This window comes from Rissa tridactyla, chromosome 2 (genome assembly GCF_028500815.1).
Source record: "Rissa tridactyla isolate bRisTri1 chromosome 2, bRisTri1.patW.cur.20221130, whole genome shotgun sequence".
Classification (NCBI taxonomy): Eukaryota; Metazoa; Chordata; class Aves; order Charadriiformes; family Laridae; genus Rissa; species Rissa tridactyla.
In genome coordinates this window covers 121,743,450-121,768,040 of record NC_071467.1, presented here as the reverse complement: position 1 = coordinate 121,768,040, position 24,591 = coordinate 121,743,450, and the positions used below count along the sequence as shown (strand labels likewise).

At 42.2% G+C, this 24,591-nt stretch overlaps 2 protein-coding genes across 6 annotated transcripts in view; both read right to left on the bottom strand.

The window, feature by feature from the left end:
• Positions 1-5,264: 5,264 nt before the first annotated feature.
• Positions 5,265-8,815, bottom strand: RPL14 (ribosomal protein L14). Its single transcript, XM_054190584.1, has 6 exons — positions 8,594-8,815; positions 8,006-8,107; positions 7,269-7,363; positions 6,475-6,574; positions 6,050-6,103; positions 5,265-5,446 (listed from the first exon to the last, which is right to left on the bottom strand). Exons 1-6 carry the CDS (start codon positions 8,813-8,815, stop codon positions 5,288-5,290), a joined length of 732 nt encoding a protein of 243 aa, XP_054046559.1. The 3' UTR covers positions 5,265-5,287.
• Positions 8,816-11,826: 3,011 nt separating this feature from the next.
• ENTPD3 (ectonucleoside triphosphate diphosphohydrolase 3) overlaps positions 11,827-24,591 on the bottom strand; it is a 62,779-nt gene continuing 50,014 nt past the window's right edge. For all 5 annotated transcript variants that reach the window (XM_054190654.1, XM_054190655.1, XM_054190656.1 and 2 more), the window contains 7 exons: positions 23,897-24,047; positions 22,964-23,123; positions 20,834-21,064; positions 20,146-20,418; positions 19,938-20,048; positions 18,184-18,321; positions 11,827-15,200 (listed from right to left, as the gene is read on the bottom strand). In XM_054190654.1, coding sequence (XP_054046629.1) covers positions 14,967-15,200; positions 18,184-18,321; positions 19,938-20,048; positions 20,146-20,418; positions 20,834-21,064; positions 22,964-23,123; positions 23,897-24,047 — 1,298 coding nt within the window. In that variant the 3' untranslated portion in view covers positions 11,827-14,966. The remainder of the gene's footprint in view (positions 15,201-18,183; positions 18,322-19,937; positions 20,049-20,145; positions 20,419-20,833; positions 21,065-22,963; positions 23,124-23,896; positions 24,048-24,591) is intronic.

The following is a 24,591-nucleotide window of genomic DNA, read 5'->3' as shown; positions in this document are numbered from 1 at the left end:
TGATTCTAGCGCAGTTCAGTGCCAATGAGAAAGCTCAGTGCAGCCACAACCAAGCGGCTGTTCCTACCTGTCGACTCATTTATGCACGCCTTTGCCTTCTGAAGAGCAATCCAAAACCCAAAACCACGTGGTGAGCGGGGCGGACCGGGGAGAGCAAAGGCATCCAGAAGACCACACCGCTGTGCCATGGCAGGGACTGTGCCCCACTTCTTGTGAAGCTATGGGTTGGAGAAGCACATCAACCCCCACATCTCCCCGTTTGTTTCCCTTGTGTCCTGACGCCTGCCTCTCAAGCAGAACCGTGGCACGACCAGCAGAGGTCGGGCATATCCACTGCATGCACGTATTTGCTTCCAAGGTCACATTGAGGTGGCTGGGAGTTGGGGCAGCCCGTTCACATCTGGGATGGGGACCTGGCATGCATCGCCAACAGCAGCAGCTTGACAGCCTCCCCCTGGACCTTGAAAAATGCTCTAAGCAACCAGAGCAAAAATGATGCCACTTTCAGCTAGTCAGACTTAATTTACTTCATTATGCTGTAAACTCTCTGATTTATTTTTTTTCCATTATCCACAGAGACTTCCAGGATGAGCTAAGACTCACATGTGCAATGCGAATGAGACAAGCGGTAGAAATAAAAATAAAAGATAAACAACCAAAAAAAAAAAAAAGAAAAATGAAAAAAAAAAATCCCTTTAAAGTTATCCAGGGGCTCCAGGGAGGAAGAGAAGGAAGAAGGAAAGGAAAAAGCCCACAAGCCTATTTCCCATCCTTTCTTCAGATCACCTTTGTACAGCATCTGACTGCAACAACACAGCTAGCAATGGCCCCTTCTTTTGTTTGATGGCTTTTCTAAATAGGAGGTTCAAAGAGTGGCTCTGAAAAGTCTCGGCTGCTGAGTTATTATTGTGAAAAATATTCAGATGTTGTGCCCTCCCACTGGGTGTCCTCAGGTAAAGCTCCAGCTGATCTCAAAGAAAACATTCTTTCATGCAATTTAAATATGAACTCTGTTACTTTTTCAAAGCACCTACCATTTCCATCAAAGCAGAGCCTCCTGGGGAGATCCTGCCATAGAAACCTTTATCAGCGGCACAGTGCCCCAAAACACCGCCCGCGCTCTGCAAGCGCACCAAAAAGCGGACGGGAGGGAAGAGCTCAGCTCTGCTGAGAGCCACGATGAGGCGGCCAGAGCCTGTCCCCACCGTGTGCAAGGAGCCCTGTCCCCAAACAGCTGCAGAACAAAATATCCTGAAAAATACCCTCGTACCAGGAAACCACTGGGGAAATGTTAAAGCGCACTTCCTCTGCAATAACAACTAGGTCAACGCATCTCCTGCAGGAGGAAGTGGCTCTGCGCTGGTGGCAACGGCATAATTTCTAGGCCGGTAATCAGCACAAAGAGCTGACTGCAGGTGGAAGACTTCTCTAATTGGGATGCACATAGTGGTTTGAAAGCCTCTGGGGGAGGAGGGAGAGTTTGCCACGAAGACTTACCTGGAGACCGCTCAGAGTGGTTTATGATCGCTGGAAGTGTGGCGAGGGGAAACTGACCCACTCTTCGTTTATTTAAAACAAGAGTATGACACAGCTGCACAAACTGAAGGCAGGGCCAAATTCCCGCTCAAGGACACAATGAACTGGAGGTTGCGCGGCATCCAAGAATGAAGCCTGTTAGGAGTTCAGGGAAAACCAGATGGGGGTATGGACCAGTATCCACAGGGCCAATGCCCGGTTTAGGAACTTCAGCACAACTAGGGATGCAGCGCTTAACCACATAAAAGCAGATCTTTCTGCTTCAGAGAAGGAAATCCCAGTACAAACTCAAAAGTACATGAGTTGCGACAACAGCATATCCGACTTCAAGCTCAAAACAACACTAAAAACTATTTCTGAATTTAAAGAAAAAAAACAACAGAAATTATACAAAGGAAGAACCAAAAGCCGAAGACCTGAAATGAGTAGAGCCCCAGCCATCCCCATAATTTGCTCCACTTACCACTTCTTGCTCATGAACTGTAGTTACTCATATACCAATAATGCTGTGAATAGAAATTGGCACCTTTTCATCTCGATGAAAGGCACGTGGAATTCTCAGAGACACGTTATGACGGTGGGTAGGGGGAAAGGAGAGAAACGCGCAGGGCTGGAAACATTTAACAGGCACTACAAGTGAAGGGAGACAAAATAAACGGAGGGAATCCAGCTGTAAAACAGCTCTGACTTGCCCCAAGCCCCTGGTCAGCATCAGTGGTGCAGAAGTAGTTCAAAACAGACGGGATTGTCTACGATTACCACACAGGTAACTACAAGACCAAAGGATTTGAAAACGTCATGGTCCTCACCAAGCAAACCTCGACTGAAGGACAGTTTGAGTACTGGTATTTGAGAACCAGGAAGATCAGTAAATCCAGATATTCCTCTACCAGGTCTATTATATCTCAAAAAAAAATTGAAGCACATTCAGATGCCAAACACAGGATCACACATGTTTAGACAAGAACCGAGAGCACTTAAATTTAGCCTTCTTTCTTTTTTTTTTTAAAAAAAAAAGAAATATACATCAACAGCAAATCACTTGGGCCAGAACTGCAGCTGGTTCACAAGAACAGCAGATTTTACACCTTTCAGCTACAGATTATACTAAGGGGTCCAATCCTATTCCTGTAACTGCTTGTGTCTCCCAGACTTTGCAGCACAGAGATTAGGTCCGGGTGTCCCTACTATTGCTATCAGTTTAGGAATTACGGCGATATCTGCTGATCTGAGGAGTGATATGGACAGGGTGCATTCCCCTCTCCGCCCCCAGCCAGCCCCCTACATGTTCTGCATGAAATGAGAAAATAAAACACTGGGACTTTAAGCTTTTTCTAAAGAGCAGATCCTGTTTCTTCACACTCAGCTCCACAAAGTAAATTTAAGAACTATATCCTTAGTCCAGCAAAGTGCATCTTAGTCAACAATAAAGGCAAAATAAAGAATTGGATAAGCATGTCCATTGTTCTTAAACGTTTGTGCCATGCCCTTTGTCTGGTGCTGTTCCTTGCTCGGAGAGGCAGCACGGATGTCTGGTTTGGGTGAGCCTTAGGAACAATCTTGTAAAGAACTAACGTTGCCATCGTGTGGTAACCTTCAGAAACAAAACTGTACTTTTCTGTATCCCAGAAACAGGACAAACCAGCACAGACAGCACAAGGATCGTGGATTGAAAGGAAGGTGGACTATGGACATGATACAGAGCTGCAGGTTTCGGAGAGGTTTCACGAGTTGCAGAAAGGAGCACCAGATGCTGCTCACGTGGAACACACTGCCAGAAAGACAGTGCAGGTACCGAAGACCAGTATATTCCATTATTTCTCTCTTCTACTTCCCTCCAAATTCTAAAAAAAATGGTATTTTCACAGAAGCAGCTGATGGCAGACACAGTGTTATAAACCCAAGTTTTCTCCTAAGGCACATAATGCTCTCTCGTCCTCTCTCATCCTCTCAGTGTCTTAATCCCCAATGCCCCTCTCCGCCAGCACATCCCTTTCGATGGCACGGTGACACAAGCAGCCAACAGGCAGGCAGCCCTGCCTCCCTCCCTCTCAGCACGTTATAAGGTTCCTGGTTAAGGCAACCAACAGCTGCCAGGCAGCTTGGCAGGTTACAGCACACTTCTGTCATCCAAACATTTCAGATACCTCCGTAGCTGCTGAGCGGTATCGGTGGGAATGACAACACTGGACAAGTTGCTGCAGTCATAGCCAAAGTTATTCCCTAGAAGCAAGTACCTTTACAAACGAGCAAATGTAGAAAAAGCATCTGGGAGCTCATTATGATTGAAGGCACATCTATTTCCTCTACAGGCACTTTTACCAAGTTTTCTCCTGTCTTACATAACTGAGCTTAACAGTAGTCCATAAAAAGCCTCAAAGAACCCTAAGGAAAAACTCTTTCACCTTAAAGGACCTGCAGGTTGATATACCTTTCAAGTCACTTTCAAGTTAAAGAGTTGCAGAGTAGGTGGATTTAATCACTTTAAAATCAAGATCTCCAGGTGCTTGAACATGGGGGTTTTAATCCCAATTTGCATAATTTCTGATTATTTTTTTCCCCTTAGTTGTTATATCCATCCATATAAACCATGTGCTTGAACTCAATTTCCAAAGGCGTATAAATAGCTCAACAACACTGTTCAGTTTTTAAAGTGTTTGAGCATACAGAGGCCTAATTCTGGCTAAAATAAGCAACACTAACCACGTAACTACTTAAAAGCACAGATTTGTAAAAGCACATGCTTATCAATGTATATGACAATACATTTAAAGGTCTTACAACCTTTGTTTTTTAAAATATATATTCTCCCTCCTCCATTTTATATTTGACTGTAAAAATAATTTCCTTTTCAATTATAAGACATCTCAGACTTCTGCAATTTCTTCATTCAACATGAAGAAAATATATCCCCTGCCAACAAACTACACAGGAGAAAACAGGAAAACATGGATGCTGACACTCAGAGATATGTAAACATTATTTTATAGTGCAAACACCAAATCAAGCACTTCAGCGTTTCAGATAGATCGAGCAATAATTTTTAGGTCATGTCCCCTTTTACTTAATAGTTTTGTTTAAAAAGCAGGAATTATATGCTGCATAGTTTAAGGAACTGCCATTAGGCTCAGGTTTCAATATAAACTCTTAACTTTAAACATTCTGAAAAGTGAGCATGTTAAACACAAGTCACCAATTTCTATCTTGTAACTGTGCATACAGGACAACTGGTTGTTAGACACTTTTTTTGGAAAATATGGATTAATGTAAAGCCCTTGAACAGCAATTTGCCAGTCTTTCAAACACCAACACACTGACAGTCTAACCAGAACACATACTTTCAGTTTATGCCTTAATTTATAAAGTTAGTGTAATTGATTATTTCTAATCTTTCACACCCAAGACCGTGCAAATAATTTTGTTCATTCCCAACTATTTCAATAGCAGACTGCTTTAAAAATGTCAGGATCCTACCTAATTGCAGTAACTGGGTATGCAAATATTTCAAGTGGAACGGTGTATAGAGTACTGCGCAGTCTGTACGGTCAACTTCACAGAACGTGACAAAAAACACATCGGTGTGTTCCAGGGAAACACAAGAACCCAACACTTGGACATTAATAAACGACACGGACAACAATTCTTTGTCAGAAGCAGAGTGAACTTATGATTACAACTCAGATCAGATGTTTAACCATTTGTTAAAGAACCAGAACAAGGACACAAAGTCATACATAACTAGAAGTTAATTTTATTTCTGCACCTTCTGGGCCTTCTGCACCTTCGCTGACTTCTGTGCCTTCTCTGGCTTCTCTGGTTTCTCTGACTTCTCTGGTTTCTCTGGCTTCTTGCCTTTTTTAGAAGCCAGCCTCTGGAGCTTCTTCATTTCGTGCTTGATGATCCTGTTTCTCTGTAAAAGAGGAAAATGTTTACTATTCATCAGAATGAAAACAGCAACAGCTCCTAAATATCCTGAAATATTTCATAAATAGTATGAATATTTATGAAATGTTATTAATTTCAATTCTAAGCTTTCAGATTCTGTCCCTTTTGATAATCACCCTTTGCTAACCCATTACATTTATATTATATAGTCAAAAGATTTACCACATATTACATTTAAAATGCCAAATTCTACCTAAAACTGTTCTGATCTACCAAGTGGAGAACATCGTTCTGGCTGGCAACTTGGTCACTCCAGTATTTCATGTGTAATGACTTTCATTACAGAATGAAATACTAACAGCGACACGTCAAGAATATCTGATTTCATCAGCAGGGAGTTCCTTCCTCAGCTATAACTTGGAGGACTGACACACAGAGCAGGTAGGTTCAAGTTTGATCAACTACTGAAAAGAAAGCAGTGGCCAAAGAAGCATGAAAAATTCAAGACATTCACATACATTGTCGCTCCATAACCCAAGCCAGCTATAAACTACTAACATCTGTATGTGACTCTAAAGTGAAAGGTACAAGCACTAACCCCCAAAAGAAGCGACACTCAAACACTTACCATTTTCTTTGCTTTCATAACCTTGTAGCGGTCGAAGTCAGTCATTTTGGCTTTCTGTTTGAAAAGAATCAGTCATGAAGCTCTGATACATACATATGCAAGTAGTAAAAGTCAGTGTTTCAAAGCATTCCGCAAGTAACTCTGATCATCTCCAAACTGGGCTTAGCTGCACATCTGGAACTAGTTCACTATTTAAGGCCTTTGCCAGGAAGTGTTGGTGCAGGTGGTTATAAAATGACTGAACAAAGCCATCTTTAATGTTAAAATACAAGAAGTTGAAGCTGATAGGTAGGAACTTTTAATCTATGCCTTGCCTATTTTTATCTTAGCCCGCAATTGAAAATACATAGTTTATTAGATTGCACCTAATTTTAATAAGCAGAAGCAGTACAATGTGTGTTACTCATCCACTGAAAAACTGTTACCTTTTCTCGGGCTTCGATCTTCTTTGCCCATCTTGTGGCTGCCCATTTTTCATTTATATTTTCCTTCTCCCAGGCAAGTCGCACACACTTCTGACGAGCACTGCATTAGAACAGTCACAAAATTATATCCACAGTCTTTATAAAAAATGGTTCTCTCTGATGCTGGCCCACCACATTTCATAAAAGGAAAGATCTACATTACTTCAGAACTTACTTAAGTCAACACCACATACATCACTATGGCCTAATTAACACTTGTTGTGCAAATGCTTTGGTAGGACAGAACGGAGTGACTCCCAAGAGGCATACCCAAGCACTATTCCTAACACTGCTTCAGAATCAGAAAGTCAGCAATTTTTGTTTCTAAATTACAGAAACTCATATAGTAACTAAGCCAAAGAGAACAGACTGAGTTCTCCCACAATTCCAGTGTAGTTCTGTAAGCACCTGTCTGAAGGCGACCTAAACAATAATAAAAGCAAAACTGCACAGTATTAACTGCAACTGTTTCCCCCACACCATCCACCCCACAACTACCTGCAAGCTGTCTGAGACAGTCTGCTATTTCCTTTGCTCCTGAAGAGCAGCCGTCAGCCAATACTGGTAACAAAAACTTGTATGTATTTAACTGTGATAATGCAGCCTGCCAAACTTTTGTTGGGCCCACATGTTAATCCATTGATTTAATGTTGTATGAACTTTCTAGATTTAGTAAGCATCAGATCACATAATTCAGGCATCAAGTGACAGCACACGTTTTTTTACACAGGTCAAAAAAAATGCAAGCAACTCACCTGTGTGGGAACTTGAGAACAAAGTCAGTCAGCTGCATGCACTTGAACGGCATAGCCTGCCTTCTGACACCACTGCAGGGGCCATCAACTAGTGCCTGAAAAAGGAAAACAAACATGGGGGTTTTGTAGCAGTTTTCCCATCATACTTGATTTAGACAGCAGCTTCCTAATAAGGTATGAACAGTATCTTGACAACAATGGTCCAAAACTGAAATAAATGTTATGCAGACAAAACCCAATATTTCAAGTCTTGCGTACGCAACACATGCTTTACAGAAAGAATTTTAAAGTCCCATCTTTGTCTTTGGGGAAAAAAAAAAAAACAAACACAACAAACCGAACTTTAAAAAAGGCACACCAAACTAAGATGACATACTTTATCACTTTTTCCTAACTTTTTCAGGAACATTAAGGGAAAAAGAGTCCCCTAGCCCAAAGATTTTCTTAAAACATACATTAATGCCATTCCATTCATAACTTTTAGACTCCAACGGACATCACTTGTCCACTTCTACTCCTAGGAAACACAGCAGAGAGGGGAACATATCACTTGTCAGTGAAAAAAGCTTGCTACTGCAAGGTTCAAACACAACAGCTGTTAAATATCATTTTTCTGTCAATCGCTTATTTCATTGAAAAATCTTTTCACAGTAAGTCTCCTTTAAAATCTACACACTTAGCGTACAAGCTTCTACAAAGACGGAATGAAAACAAAGAGTACAGCGCTCTTCGCTTACCCTGTTTTGGTCGATAACATCCACGATGGCCACCAGCTTGCCAGCATGCGGCCCGAAGGAAATGAAGGCAACTCTGCCAATCTCGACGAAGCGCTTGAACACCTGGGAGCGGACAGAGTCGACAGGAATTAGGCGAAAATACACCCGAGGCCGTTGCTAGCTTCAAGGCTCTCGATGCCTTTGAAGGGGGTTACCAAGCTTACCGACTGCACGGAATCCCCGCGGCTTGAGCAAAGGGCCAAGGGGGAGGCCGGGCCCACGGGGAGGCCGGGCCCACGGGGAGGCCCACAACTACTTTTCCCCGTCCCCGCGTGAAGGCCGCGGCCACACGTCAGGGAGAAGCTCCGAGCCCCGCGGGCCGCAAAGAGCCAGGAGCGGCCACGCCGGCTCCGGCCCTACCCGGGCCCGCCCAAAGGCCGCATGAGGGGCCCGCTCCAGGCCCAGCGCGCCTGAGGCGGCCGCGGCCTTTCCCCCCCACGCCCGCCCCCGCCGCCCCCTCCCTGCCTCCCGGCTCCCCCCCACCGCCAGAGCCGGGCCGGAGGCGGGGGGAGACCACCGTGGCGGGGAGACCCCGCAGCCCGCACGTACCATGATGGCCGCCCGCGAGCAGAAAGGGAAGGGCGGCCCCGCCGGCGCCCGGAAACCGGTTCCCCCCCCCCCGCCCCGCGCCGTCACTGCGCATGTGCGGAGGCGGGGCGCGCCTGACGCCGGGCGGGGGTGCGCATGCGCAGGGCGCCGCCGGTGCGCACGCGCTCCGCGGGGGAGGGGGGCACGCGCGTGGAGGCGGTGGACGGGCGTTTGTACGCGCATGCGCAGTGGCGGGTGGGCGGTGGGTGAGGGCAGGGGGGGCTGCGCCGCTCGCTGCGGTCCGGGAGCTGCCGTTCCTCCCCGAGCTCGGGGAGTTGGGGGGCTAAGGACAGTCTCGGTGCTCCTGAGGCGGGCAAGGGAGCGGTTTGGGTTGCAGCCGCCGCGAGGGAGGGACCCGGGTGGCGGAGAGGAGGGCGGGTGCGCAGGCCGCGTCCGTGCTGAGGGAAGGGTGGTGGGCTGGTCATGCGTGAGCGCAGGAGAAAGCTCTCAACCGGCGCGCTGCGAGGCAATGTGCTAAGATTGCTCTGCTCTTCGAAAGGCAGAACGTTTTGATGAGGGGATGAGTAAAAAAACACACCAAGACCGCGCGTTTTTTCACATCACAGGGCAGAACTGGCCCCGGAGTTGAAAGAGCAGCGTGGCGACAGGCTGTGGGTACAACAGAGCAAGCAAAATGGGCTTGTGAAGGAGGCAGGAGTGGCACACGTTCAGAACAAACTCCTAAAGAGCGTAAACCCAGCATTATAATTCAGTTTATTAGGTGATGCCACCTGATGGTGAAAAGCTTGTGGTTTGAAAACAAACAATCATAGAATGGTTCGGTTGGAAGGCACGTTAAAGATCACCTAGCTCCAACCCCCTGCCATGGGCAGGGACACCTCCCACTAGACCAGGCTGCTCAAAGCCCCATCCAGCCTGGCCTTGGACACTTCCAGGGATGGGGCAGCCACAGCTTCCCTGGGCAACCTGTTCCAGTGCCTCACCACCCTCACAGGAAAGAATTTCTTCCTGATATCTAATCTAAGGAAGAGAAACATGAATTGTCTCCGCAGTGGTACAGAGGGACAGGCAGCAACGCGCCATAGGCAGAAGTCAGGTGCCTGGCCTTGACTTCCACCAGTGCTGCCACCACGGAAGCGCAGTCACGCTGCCAGATGACTGCGTTCTCTCCCATCTCCAGAGGCACGTGCAGGGCAGCTCTGGTTTCATTGCTGGGTGCCTGTTGCCACACGAATGGCATTTCCTAGAGAGCGAGGGCACAGCGCGGGGACCTTTCCAGCCTGGAGCAGAGTGGCAGAGACAGCGTGCTGGGTGGAGAGACATCCTATGGGAGTGGAGAGATGTCGCATGGGACAACTAGCCAAAGAGCATCCTCCCAGCGCTGCAGGAGCCCAGCCCAGTACTCTACGTGGAGCTCCCCTTCTTGCAGCTGTGCCGCCGAGGGAAGGAGAAGCAGGCAGCGAGGGGCCCTGCGGAACACCAGGGCACGGCAGAAAAGCTGCACGGGCAAGTGTCAGCTCACTGGGACGGCTTTGAGGGACACGCGTCGAGATACTGACATGCGTGCGGATCATGTTTTGTAGGATTTTCACTTGCATAAACATCAGCCAAAACGTTTGGTATGAGAAGAAGAGCTTTGAGAGCAGCAAAGTGTAAGCAAAATATACTGCAGAGCAGTGCTGGGAAATAGGTCTGACCTTCAGCAGCAGAATGAAACATCCCAATTTAGCTCTCTAAAGCATAGTGTTTATTGTTTGTACAGTTTTGCTTTTATAATGAAAGAGAGGAAGTAAAAAATACACTTAAGCCATTTTAAACAGTGCAGATGTTTTATGCAACTGCCCAGGGAATGGATCATTAAAATGTTAATGAGCACTTAACTCCATCAGGTATTTCTGGACGTCCCATCCAGAATACCATTACAGCAATATTATTTTACAATGTGCTTTACAATAGTAACATATTAATACGTGTATTAAATCAGTTATTTTTAAACCTGTTCTAGGCCAAGGGAGTAGAAGGCAATGGCTTTTGGATTCTTCCATTTTGCAGTGATTTGGAAAAATAGTGTTTTTCATTTTCTTCATTTGACCTAACATTACTCTCCAGTACTACTTGTACTACTTAAGAGGAAGGAAGGGAGGTTACCTAAAATCTGGGCCTTTTTAAGGACGTATGCATGTTTTACACAGAGATATTAAAATGTTACTCATGACTGCATTAATGACTCAGTGAGGATGTGAGGTTGCATCTGTTCTACGTAACCGTAACTTGCGTGCATGCATTTCTGCATGTGTTAAGTTCATAAACGACTGGAAGAGGCATCATAAAAAACACCAAACTTGGTCTGTGCCTTCATATCAAACACTGAAAACAATTCAGGACTTAAAAGATTAAAAACATTTTCTCCCATGAATACGCTTTTAAAAACATACTCTAGGCCTGCACATATGCTGCTGAGCAAGTAGCTGGATACCACCTTCCTCTTCCAACACAGAAAAACACTCATAAATTCAGTATAGGTGAGCACTTTCTGTAATAAAGTCTCCATTGCCATCCAAGCAAACATGCATTGTTCTTGAAATAATAACTGAATTTAAAAATGGAATAAAAACTCCCCAGTTTGGGCTCTGATTGACTATCATAATCATGTTTATTTTTCTGTGCTCTTCACTGATCTTACCAATGCTGAATTAGGCCATACAGTACAAGTTTTTCATATTACACAATCCTGTCGCTATTCCCAATGCCTGACAGTTCTTTTTCTAACCAATCTGTATCCATCGACTGGGATAACTGGGAATTGCCGCTTCTCTGGGACATAAACTTTCAGAACATTATGGCGGTAAACCTGAAAGAAGTGCTAGAAAAGGGCTGGTGTCCCCAGGTGAAACGTTAGCAGTGTTTACATGTAGAAATTGTTTATAGGTGTTTGTGTGTTGTGTATATATATTTGGAAAAAAAAGTCAGGGGAGAGGCTTGGTTTTAACCACCAGGGTTTCCTTGCTAAGAATACGGATTCTTGAGATAATGAGCACTATCTGATCCAAAATCTTGCAGGATCAGTTTCAGAGCATGCAAATTTTCATCCCCCAGAAAAGCATTTCAGAGATTTCCTATCCCTCTGATAAGAACACCTTGTCTACCAAGATGAAAATAGTGGTATTGGGAAAAAAATAATAAAAAATAAGATCACTTGGCTTAGCTTTTCACCAATTAATTTTATTAATCTTCATAAGCAGGCAGTAAAAAGTATAAACAGATAAATAACCTGTAGTTTGTACACATTCCCAAATGCTGTTGACTTCACTGGCTCTTCCAGAGGCCTGTTCAGTTCTAGATGACAGGACAATGTTACACCCGTGGACCAGGTTCTGCCTCACACCTGGGGGAGGATGTAGCTCGGGTTACCCAAGCAATCACCTCTGCTCCCAAACAAGGGGAGCCACGCTGGCTGCCTGTCCGAGCTATGGTTTTTTACTGTAACAATGAACTGCAGCCATGGTGCGGGCTTGGAAGGAGCAGGTGCCTGGCTGGAAGTTCAATACTTCCAGCTTTCACAGCTGAAACTGACAGGAGACAAAAGACTGAGTAGATGGGTATCCTGGTGATACAGGAGGGAGATTATATACATAGGGAGAAGAGGGAACTACTGAAAAAGGAAAACAGGTGATTCACGGAAGGAAGGCATTATTTGATCAGATACTGGCTCTATCCAAGTATGTCTGGAAGTCCAAATGATTTTTGAACAAATGTACTTGTTCTTTAGCTGCCAACTCTAAGGAGACTGACTTCCAAGCACGTTCCGTTTGTGCAAAACAACATCTCAATGGCCCTCCCATTCACAAAGCAAAGCAAAGGTTTTGTAGGCAAGTAAATATTCCAGAATACCATTTTCCATAAAATTTGGCAACTGAAGAAAACATTTTAATGCTCTCATTCAACTGCCTTTTTTTTTTTTTTACCCTTAACTGCAGTTCCAGGTCCATCACACAAATCTCATGCCAGACTCTGTAATGTCCATGCATTCTTAAGTAAACTTTATATGTTATCAGATGTAACTTCGGTGCTGCAGAGCACTTCATCATCTTGTGAATCCTTCTGCCTTATTTTAAGTACTGCTACTCCAGTGAGACTGACAGGACGCAGTAGCATACCAACAGAGAAGGGACAAAGCCCTCACTGCTGATCCTCTTGAAAATCACTAAATTTTTTCTTCCTTTTTTGCATTTAGAAACATGTTTAGTTCCTTTCAAATCATCTCTCAGCCTGTGAAAACCAAAAGAAAACAAAAACCCAACCCCACAGCCAAACCTGAAAGTAAGAAGGTGATACAGAAACAAAAGACATAAATTAAAAATATTATTCATGAGTAAAAATACTGGCCACTGTTCTATCTCACAACCTAATCAATACGGGGAATACATGAAGTTGGGACACAAAACACATTATGTGCCAGTGGAATTCATAGTCCAATGTTAACTTGACTTTTGGGTGTATGCATCAACCAGTAAATCTCTTATATGCAAGACACCTGTGGGGAAACCACTACTCAGGTGGCCTCACAGCTTTAGCTTATTAGCAATATTTGTCAAATATGGTAATCTTCCTTTTATTTTTTACTTTCTCACACTGAAAAACTCTGCATGAAACAAGTAAACACTCCTTCAGAGAGGAAAGATGCAAACAAGGGAAACTACACACAGAGGGCAACGATCCTGAGAAGACGGAGCAGGAGGAAGGTATTAAAGTGATTGTCAGCAGCTATTTGCAGGACATCTGGGGAAATACAGAGCTCCCTGTAGGTACTAAATCTGGGTGAAAGGAGGTGGTAGAAGGGAGTGGAGGAGAGTGAAGCTGAGATGCTCTTTTCCCCTCTTGCAGGTTCCTTCTTTCTGCTAACTCTAAGGCCATTCAGAGGTATTCCCCTTGTATCTTCACAGATCACGTTAAGGCAATATTAAGAGGAATTGACCAAAACAGTGGCCAAAGGGAAGAGATGGAGATGATGTGGCAGGAGGCTTTTTCAAGGGTTATTTCAGAAGGCAGCTGAAGAAAACCAAAGCAATACAAAAGACAGGCCTGTAAAAGGGGCACTGACCACGAAGCAGTGGGTAACATTGTAGTCTTACGATTTAAGGGAATGAGAGGTTTGTTGAAGAATGCCCAGGCTTTCAAGGAAGTCAGCTCTCTGCAGCAGCACTTCAGGAAAGCTCTGGAGTTAATACGTTTGACAGAAGCATCCGCTTGGTAGATCCCAGTGCTGCTGAAGCAACGCTGAGGCCAGGATGGTGGAAAGACTGAACAAGGCACTACTGCCATGACTGCAGCTCCAGCAGTATGTTCCCGAACCCACTACAGAAAAGGTGTTCTGCCGGCCTGCAGACTGGCTCCAATTCCACTTGGCCCCAAATAAAGGGCCTAACATGTTAATGCTTCAGACAATCCCAGGTCTGAAACTCTATTCAGATGGCTGAAATAGTATGTACACGACAAATCAGTACTGACTGCAACTGTCTGAGATCAACAAAATGTGGGGAATGCAGGTCAGCATTTCAGTAGGAGAACCTACAAAAAGTATTTCTGTTTAAGAAAAGGACACTGAAAACTCTAGTGGCTTGTGGAGGTAACTGCGAGACACTGAGATTTAGGTTCAGTTACTAAAGTGTGAAAGCATTTTGTTCCACCTTCAAAGCAAATCTTTCGTACTATAGCAAAGACTTTCTGAGATGTCCATAGTACCCAAAGATAGAGCTCAGGTTTAATACAGGCTTGAAAGTCCTCAGAGGTGTTGGCAGTTTATTACACCTTTATGTGGTGGGGATCAATCAATTTTGAACAGCAATAAAAACAATTCTATCCCAGCTGTTCCCTTCAGTTCCTGTCATTACCCACTGCTTGTTCCAGTTTCAGAAATTAGATTATTTGGGGGCTCTTAGTGTCAGCACTGCACACAAAACCAGCTACCGCGTTCCTGCCTCCCACAATTCCTACTGACTTCTTTAATTTTATCTTAACTGCCGCCATGATCAAATCCATCACCACTTGAATTCACCAGTTAGCACAGAGTTAGTGAACAAAAAAATAATACGTACCTGGCATGAAAAGGCTATTAATCCCTTACCAAGCAAAGTGACATATCTGACCACGTTTTCTCTGCTGCACACTGGACAAAATAGTTTTACAGAAACAACTGCCAAAATATTTCAAAAGCACTCCAGTTCACCATATCACAGATTGCTTTGTGTCTCTGCTGTATTTATGCTTCTGTTCTTTTTGCCCATCTTTATTTCACCCTCCATTTTTCAAAAATAGAGTCCTACTTAACTTAGTAGCACTATAAAACTTTTGTTTTGTCTTCAGTAAAGTTCACTCATTCTGGAATAAATACATGTTCAACATGATTGATGTTCTTCTGATTACGTGATACAATACACAAGTAAACAAGGAAGAGAAGACACAACAATGCCGTAGCTGTGAGGAAGATGAGGAGCCCAGCAAACAGAGAAGGTTTCAGAGGTAATTGGATCAGCTTGCCTTCTGCTGGAATCATGTTTGTGAGGCTTAGCATGTAACCGAGTGACCATGCTATACTGCTGTTTCCAACCTGAAATAAAGACAGAAGACTCAGTCCTATTCCCATGGACTTTTCGGTCAAAGAAAAGAGGTTCCAAAAGCTCAACTGCTGATGCTGGCAACTGCCGTTTAAGTTAGCAAGAAGAAAACTTTAGTGAGTACACAAAGAAGATACAGAACCATTTTAAATTACCCTTTCTTATTTTTTTTGTAGTTCCAGAGGATGCTAATAAAATTGGTCACTGGGCTAGAGAAGTGAGACACAGGTATTAGATGGATGGCTGCAAGGACGTGTGGTGTATATGCAGACAGCCAGTTATGGGATTTTGAGTGCAAGAAACGCAGTTTAAAAAAATAATAATCAGCAGCAGCGCTACTGTGCTAATTCCAAGAATTAGACTGTCACCTTAGCCAAATCCTAGGATGTTACTTAGTTCAAGCAAATATAAAACCCCACAAAGAGTCCCACTGACATGTACAAAGAGGAAGCCAGGGTCAAGTCCCCAAAGCAGGAACTCTATCACCTTTTTTTACATGGTTGATTTTGTGCCTGCAAATGAACCATCACTAGGCTTTTCCATTTAAAAAATAAACATAAGTGGAAAATTACTTAGGAAGAGGTAAAATAAAAGCAAAGTGGGTACGTCTGTATTTGCTCCATGGTCCTCATGTTTTGCTGTCTTTCACAACTTCTAATTTGAGCAGAGTTTACCAATTTTCCCCTGCCTTTTTCATTAAATCATCGTCCTGCCACTTGATGAGCACAGGATCAAAGGGAGAACACAGAGTGTCCCTTGTCCTCCTTTCACATTCCCAGGCTCCAATAATGGTTTGCCTATTTATATAAAACTTATAAATACACATCACTGCCTCCTAAAAATCAAACAACTTAAAAAAATAATCTGTTGTTAAACAGAGTGAAAAAATAAGGGGGAACATTTCAAGATAAATCAGTGTAACTCATTAAACAAGGGCTAGCCCAGAGGGCCACGTGCAAGACATGTATTTGGTTTACAATCTAGCAGAGGTTGCTTTTTTTTTTTTCAAAGGGTCTGCACCACTTTCAAATCACTCCAGGTAGTTCTAGGGTATACCACAGGACAATAAAGCTGAAGTTGCCGCCTTCTACAACCAACCAGCTCTCCCAAACTCATTTGGCCTTCCATCTTTATTACAGGTCATCCCACTATGCTACTACAGAGTTTGCCTGAATCACTGTCCCTTTAAGTAGTTTGCTTAAATTTAGGAACCTCTTTGTTAATAACCTCTTTGGTTATTCTTGGATGAAGTTGAGGGATGAGCTTTAATAAGTGATTTAATGTCTTTAACAAACAGTTTTAAGCAGTCAGACACTGGTTGTAGAAGACCATAAGGCCCTAAAATATTTAGTCCTTTTTGTAGTTGTGTATATCCTAATACCTTTTGTTTAACTGATAAAAAGAAAGCAACAGGAACTTCTACAAATTATCTAGCTCTAGATTTCGCCCCGATCTTAGCACTGGTATAAGGTTCTTTTCACTGGTTGTGTTCACTAATTAAAAGAAAATATGCTTCTAGCATAAGCCAAAAACCCCACCTTCCACTGTTGGAGACAACTGTGCTGTTATCTCTGGGGTAGCTTACCTGGTCAGTTACATTAGATCTTATTATTTTTAGTTCTTTGAGGGGCAGATTTAATTATGAGAATGTAGTCTTTCTTTTTGAAGTTTCATAGTTACCTTAGTGCAAGATCTACGTAACAAAGGTGTTAATTTCAAATAAACTTTTGGGTGTTCATTTTGCTCGGTATTTTTAATATTCTTGGCTAAATACAGAAAAATGTTACTGCATTTGGCTGCTCCTATCTGTTGGGGACAATACAATATATGTAAATATCAAGACAAATTCACCCCTCACCACATCCAGATTAGGATCCCAAAGTAAGCTCTACACTGATTTCCCAGTAGAAGGACTAAATTCTGCACACTCCTCCAGAGCTGCTAATGGCTGTCCACCAGAGGACAAAATAAGGCAAGAAAATCCTACTTGATTCCTTAGTACACCAGTAATAAGAGTATGACTGTTCAGAAAAAAATTGCTTATTGTTTCTCATTCACAGCTTGCCAGCATACCCTGCATTTAAAAATACTGCATGAAGATCTACAACCTGTTCTTTTGTTGGTTTTGCATGGAAGTGCTGAAGCATTTCCAAACTGTACAGAGATTAAAAGACAGTCTGGGACAAGGTTTTATAATAAGGCTCTGTACAGTAGCAGAGAGGAAAGGATAGAGTCTCAAAGCACTGTGGGGACCACGCTTCCTGATATAACAGCCAAAGCTTAGATAGTGCCATGCCTTCTGATTTGGAAGCAGAGATTTCTTAGCAGTAGCTTTAGAATAGATATACACAAGTTCATTCCAAGTTTTTTAGGAGAAAAATGGAGGTCAGAAAAGACAGAAATGCAATTATTACACAAACATTGTAAGCTGCCTCCCTCTGCCAACTGAAAGCCACTACACCATCAATATACACTCTTATTCCAGAAAAACAGATTACGGCACAGATGGATGTGCCAGCTGAGGATGAAAACTGCCCCGGTTCCTTCATCACCACTCACTGCCTACAAGCCAGCTCTGCTGCTTCCCCCAAGGCTCTGCCAGCAGAGAGAAAAGCAGGAGTCCTCCTGTCCAACTCAGCAGGGTTAGCTCAAACTGACCTTGACTGGCGAGGTGTTTCAGGCAGTGAAAGCCACTACCTTCAACAAACTCCGTCAAGGTTTAAACACAATTGTTTTATCCTTTCTTAAAGTTCTTTAAAAGAATCTAGGCAACATCTCCAAGTAATGCTGCAATCCCTGGAACCAGGCTGAAATTGCTACTGAGGCTTGAAAAATGGCTTTGTCTTACGCCAAACATTTGACAGTCATTTAAAAGGCTGTTTACAATCATTACATTTCTGCAGGCTGCTGCATCTTTGGGGTCTTCTAAACTTCTTCGGATTCAAATAACAGTAAGAGGAAATTATTATTGCTCACCTCCTTTTGAAAACGTATCTGTGGCCAAGTTTCTGCATCAAAGTTGTAACCATGTACAAGCAAGTAATAAATGAAATTGGCTGAAAAACAGTAGGATCTAGCATATAATTCTTCAAATTTAGGCAGCATAAGCTGGAGCTGAAAGCAAAAGTTTAAAAAAAATGTCAATTATGAAAATGAAATGCTTTTGTTTTTTATAACTACAGAATACTTTGGATTCTAATTAGAATTTATTAGCATTTTTCAGAAACATCAAGTAAAGTTGTGGACAATTAGATTTGGAGATTTAGAAAAAGAACAATTCCAACAGTGATACAGCTTACATGGTTAAAAATGAAAATAAACACAAAACTGCACATAAAAGATTGTGAATGCTATGGTTTCTAAATTTTCCACATCATCTTTACAGTGTGGTTAAAACTGTGGTAGTAAACCACAGCCACAGATCCTTCAGGAGGATGACATACAGGGTCAGCCTTGCACGTGGCAGTCAGCTGTCAAGTGATGATGGTAAGTTGAATAGGAAATGCTAGCAACAAAGTGAATGCAAACAGGGAGCCAGTTTGGTGATCTGAGGTACCTTCCTGCAAATTTAAAATAGGTCTGTCAGTTTATTCTAGCTTCACAGTAACAGAGCTGAGATCAGAACAGGGCATATGGAATATTACAGGACTAGAAAAATACAGCCTTAAACCTCCATTAAATAAAGATGCCTGCAAGTTACACAGAATGTGTTATACCACAAGACTGCTCTTTGGATGTCAGTTGTGACCTGGGGTGCTCATTTGGATCATGAATATCAGCTGAATTCACAGACCCAAGCAAAGTGTTTTGATCTCCCAGTCTGATCCAAAAGTGCTCTTGTGAGTCCCAGTGGTTACAAGAAGATCAGGACCTGAGTATCACACCATACACATAGAGACATATCAAGCAAGCTGGAAAAATCAAGAACTGCTGTGTGACAATTGTTTGGTCATGGATTGCCGGTTAGGGACAATATGCTTTACTTGCTTTTCTTAGTATAAGTAATGGCAAAAAATATGAGACTATACCTTTCCCTCAGATGAGCTCTGTAAGGACATAAATAAAGTAAAAAAAGTAATTTGCCTTCCACCAGTAAAAATTTTTCAGGCAACAGTGCTTCCACCAGTAAAAACTTTTCAGGCTACCGTGCTAATTCCACCTCATCAGCTCTGTGCAACTGTGAACTCACTGATAATGTACAATACAACTGATAAATGCTAACTGCTTTGAATATATAGTGATAATGCTGATAATGCATGTGATTGAAGTGTGTTGTTAATGAATGTCAGTCTAGCAGAGTTTTGTGTTAAAATTTAAACTGTTTTATCAGCCTTCTAAAAACTTCCATGAAGACAATCTCCAATCCCCTGAAAAGCATAAATTTGCACCCACATATACTCATTTGCAACACCCCTTACTATCTTTGTGACACCTCAGCTGTACAAATCTCTAAGATAAAGAGGAAAATGCATGCACTGCTTGGCCACATTTCAATACAGGCCAGAAACTCAGCTTATAATCATGAGGAATGAAATTTCCAAACGTAGTCCAAGTTTTAAGCATGCTAGAAATACTACATGGATTGAAGTACTGTGGGAGAACAAATGTTGAGGCTGATGCACACCTTCTGAAAAGTTCTGAATACTTGTCCAGTCCATATTCTTTTCATATCTCCCTTTTACAGAAACAAAAGGAAAAAAAACCAAACCAAACCCAAACAACCCACTTACCTGTGCCCAGCTCTGGGAACAGAAAAACCACATACTTGAATTGAAGTCAGCTAGAGAGAAGTGCCCAGATAAATTCAAAGCATTAATTGTATAGTAGAATCCTGAGAAAGCCTATAGAAAAAGAGTAGATGACAGGCTTGTTACTTTCTCAACTACAGAAATCTAAAGCAAGCAAGTTCAAAAACACACACTGTGTTTGCAAACCTACCACAAAATTCCCTTTAACTTTTGGCTGATGGATTCCATTAAATGGGCAGTCTTCTCTGCCTCTGCAAGCAGTGAAGTTAAACAATAAAGAAACCATCTCCTGGCACAGACCTGGGTCTCCTGTTCCATGGAAGTTCACAAGCTGGTTTGGGTAGTAATTTGCTGGTCTCAGAGACTGTGTACAAAGGCTTCCAGAGAAGTATTTCATTGTTAATGTAGTATTATAATTCTGAGGGTAACATGGATTATCCACATTGGAACTCGTGTTTGATTTCTGGAAAACAAGAACCCCAAATAATATAGGCTACTCAAAAGCGAGAAAGACCTAATTTGACATTAACTACAGGAATCTTTTTAAATCACATATGTATGTATTTTTGTTCTTTTCTCTGTCATGGCTGATCAACATTGCTGGTCATTGTAATCATAGAAGCTCCTTTCTCAAAAAAAACAGAAATAATCATCATCAGCAAGATCACCAAAACACAAGACTAACTGGACCTTTTTGTCAAATGGTACAAAACTCTCAAATTTTTAACAAATATGAAGATCTTTGTATGAAACCGAAGTGCATTTGTCCACAACAAAGCACAAACTCCACCAAAGGGAACCAAACACAAGCCTAAGAACCTGCTCAGACAATTACTGAACACCTGCAAAAGCGACATAGCAAAGGGTCTTAAACAGACCTGGAGCAGCAACGCTAAAAGCCTTTTCTCAGCTTCATCTCTCCCGTAGCACTGGAAGCTGTGAGTGTAGACATTGTAGCTGTAACCATACAACTTCACTTGCAAGGTGCTGTTGAAGTTCTCCTGAGAGTCCTCTGGGATAAATGAAATTTGAGTGGAAGCTCCTCCAAGATCCAGTGCACCCATAGTCTCTTTTCTGTAAGGATGGATCCATGTCCTCCAAAGGTTTCTCTACACGTAAAAATAAAAACAAGGCTAAATAGAAATATCATCTGCTTGTTCTCGCTTCAAGTTTTTCTACTCTTTACTTAGCTTTTTGAGATTGTCCCCCCTCTTTGTCCTGCACCCTTCCATTAGCTCTAAGGAAGACATTTTTTTTTACATAAGAGGGATGTACTTTCACAGAGTGAAATGATCTTGAAAGATGGAAAAAGGAAAGCAGCGCAGCTTTCAACTCAGAGGAGAGCACAATGATCGAAGCAGATCAATATCTGTACTAGAAGGCAGGGAATTGAAGTTCAGGTACCCATGAGACATTAAACAAATCTGGATGGAAACAGTATAAAGCTTTGTTTGTTTCAAGGCAAGAAAAATTATTAAAGGAATAGAATATTATGACATCCCACAGAAAAAGAGAGTGAGAGTGAAAAAAACAGAGAAAAGTCACATGTAAGCTCCATCAAAGTAAAAAAACCCAGGATCCCTAATCTGCACATTTCCTTCATTGAAACTGCAGTGTCAATAAATCTGATCCATTCCACTGACATTTTTCCCTATTACCTAAAACATCCCCCAAATTCTCTATCTGATCTACCCAGTAACAGTGCAGAATATGGATTTTGTATGATTATATATCTCAATATGTACTGTAGTATTATTTACTGAGCATGATGATATCAACATATACGCAAGAAAATAAACTTAATGAGCTAGCAAATATACTCACAACAAAATTCTACAGTGAAAGATTCCCATTTACAGCCCCTAGCAGAATTTGACTCTTAGCCCATTGTCACAAGAATGGTGAAAAGTTTCTCTCTCCTACTAGTGATATTCCACTCGTAGTTCTTCACACAACTCTATGCTAAACCAGCTTCACAGCAACTTGCAGTGCCTTCAGTAGTCCTTATGAATCTGCTATATGGAATTTGATATTTGGATTATTAAAATTCATATGGTAGAAGACCAACACCACCCTGAAGTTCATTACATCATTTTCATTGCATGAAATGCAAACAATGAGGAAAACTCTTCCAGAACATAGGATTCCAATACCATTTTTCTTAACTTTGCAAGAGTCAACATCATGTTTACCATGAGCTATCACTCAGATCACCAACAACTAATTCCTGCTTATTAATTGCTATGATCTAACAGGAACTGTTCAACCAGGACAGCTAACAATACTCAGGGGTTTGGCTGAAACTTCTTTCAGCCTAGCGAGAGTATCTGAAAGAAGTGTAGTTAATGCTAAGGGCAGCACACAGATGCGATAAATGCAGATGAGCAGTTGCTGATCATGGTACAGCTTTTACTGGGAATGAAATCATACTGAATATCTATATATAAAAAGGGATCTTCCAACACATTTGACTCCCTCTCTGCTATGAGGGTCCTGTCTCACTCTATTCTGAGTTCAAGGACAGTGTAAGGACTGCTTAAGACAAGTGAGCCAACACTGCCAAACAATTTGGAGGCCCCTAAGCTGTGCAGGTCCTTCAGCAGTAGAGCTGCAGGGACAGCAATCATCTGAGGAAGCCACAGAAAAGCAGGAGAAAATATCTTTAGTTGGCACCACTGTCAAGACAATCAACACCGGTCAACACGTAACGTACTGGTGCATTTAAGAGCAATGCAACTTCTGTTTCTAGGTAAGGCATCCAATGTCATTTATGGAAGAGCCCTGTTTTGGGAGTCAACAATTTTACCTTTGCCATATCACATTCCTGTAACATCACATTCTTTGATTTATGTTTGCTTTGTTCTATTACTGACACCAAAAGACCCTGTTATATATTTCAGTGCAAAATGGAAGTTATAGTATGATGTTTTAACAGGCATGTCCTCTCAAACTTCTCATTTATAAGAAAGAAAAAGTGAAAAGAAAAGCATGCAGTTTTTTCCACACACCTCTAAGAAATTGCCCATTAAATAGTTGGCTGTTATCCATCCATACACCCCTTCCTCTGGCCCAGTTATGATTTGCGCACCCCTAAATTCAAAAGGTTGTGCTCTGAAGTAGTTTTGAATGCTTGCAAGGACTTCAATAGCTGCTGTTTCATTTTGCAACCTGAGCAATTCACAAAACATGAGACACTGAGCATCTGGAAAGGCAATTTCATGTTTATTGTTCACTGACTAGCAATTCAAGAAAATTCCTACAAGCACCTAATAAAAACTAGACATTGTTTCCCTAAAGGGAAGCTTATGATAAGGAATGGTCAAGTACTCAGCCATCGTTTCAGCAAGCAACTCCCCCACTATGTACAAACTTCACTCTTTTATCACACAAGTTCACGGGTGTTTTGTTTCTTATATATACTTTTCTTTTTAGTCAACTGAGTGCTTATATGACAGCTGCTGGTTAACACAGTCCTGGAGCCTCTCTTCCTACTCTGTTTAGCCACAGAACAAACATAAAAAGCCAATTTGTGCCAGGGCTAAAGCCACAGACAGACCCCAAAAGCCACATTGCACCACATTCACATTCAGGAAACTCTGCAGTGTCTAGCTTTAGTCTGCCTGTGCTGCCCATGGACACACACAAACATTATCTTTTTACATAACACTGAATTTTAATATAGACATGGAAGAGAAAATTAAACTCTTGCCTTCTCCAGAATAAAGCAAGCATTTCTTTTCAATATGGCATAACAGAGGATTTTTATACAGCCCCGCTTTCCCTATGAAAAAAGTTAATTGAATTAAATTGGCTGGGCTCCATTTCCTTTTGAGGTGGACAATTTCCAATGGATAAAAATGCGTCCAGTACATTTTTCACATTCTGTTTTCACAGACTGCTATGCTAGTATGCATGCAGAGGAGTTCAAGTTTCTGCCATACCTCAGTAGTCTCATACCAGCTGTAGCCCCCAGATAAATGGAAGTGGTTTTATGCAGATGAACTGGTATTCTCTCCTTGACTTTATTCAGACAGTCATCAAAGGGTTTGGCAAGAGCTCCAGGGTTACTCTCATAGCTGGATATACCAGGGCCTAAAAGAGAATAAGTATATTGATTTCATTCTGCTTTGCCAACTATGAATTAGCCAAATTAGCAAACAGGTGTTAAGAGATTTCCCCCTTCCCTCCTGTAATTGCAAATAAGGATAGGATGGTTGAAAACTGAGTGCATAAAAAATAAACAATGTAGTGACTGTCTCAGCTGTGTGAGACAGAGAAGATATTTGCAGACTGTTTGCTTATATTTGTGTGTATACATATACACCTATAGTACCACACCTAGAGCAAGACATACAGTATAACCATATAACAGCACAATGACAGCAGTGCTATATTAATGAGGAAAATAGGTTAACTCACGGCAGATGCCGTAGAAATAGCATGTCCAACAGATGTAAAATTTCTCTGATCTTCTAAAGTACAGAAAATCCCTTCTTCCACAACCTAAGACAAAGATTTCCTAATTTGGTTTGCCACAACTGTTGTGGACACCATGGCACCTCTACAGCTCGCTGCTCTCAACTGAAAAGAAAATAAAGAAGCTTCTGCAGAGAATTGCTGGTGAAATTTCAAGATG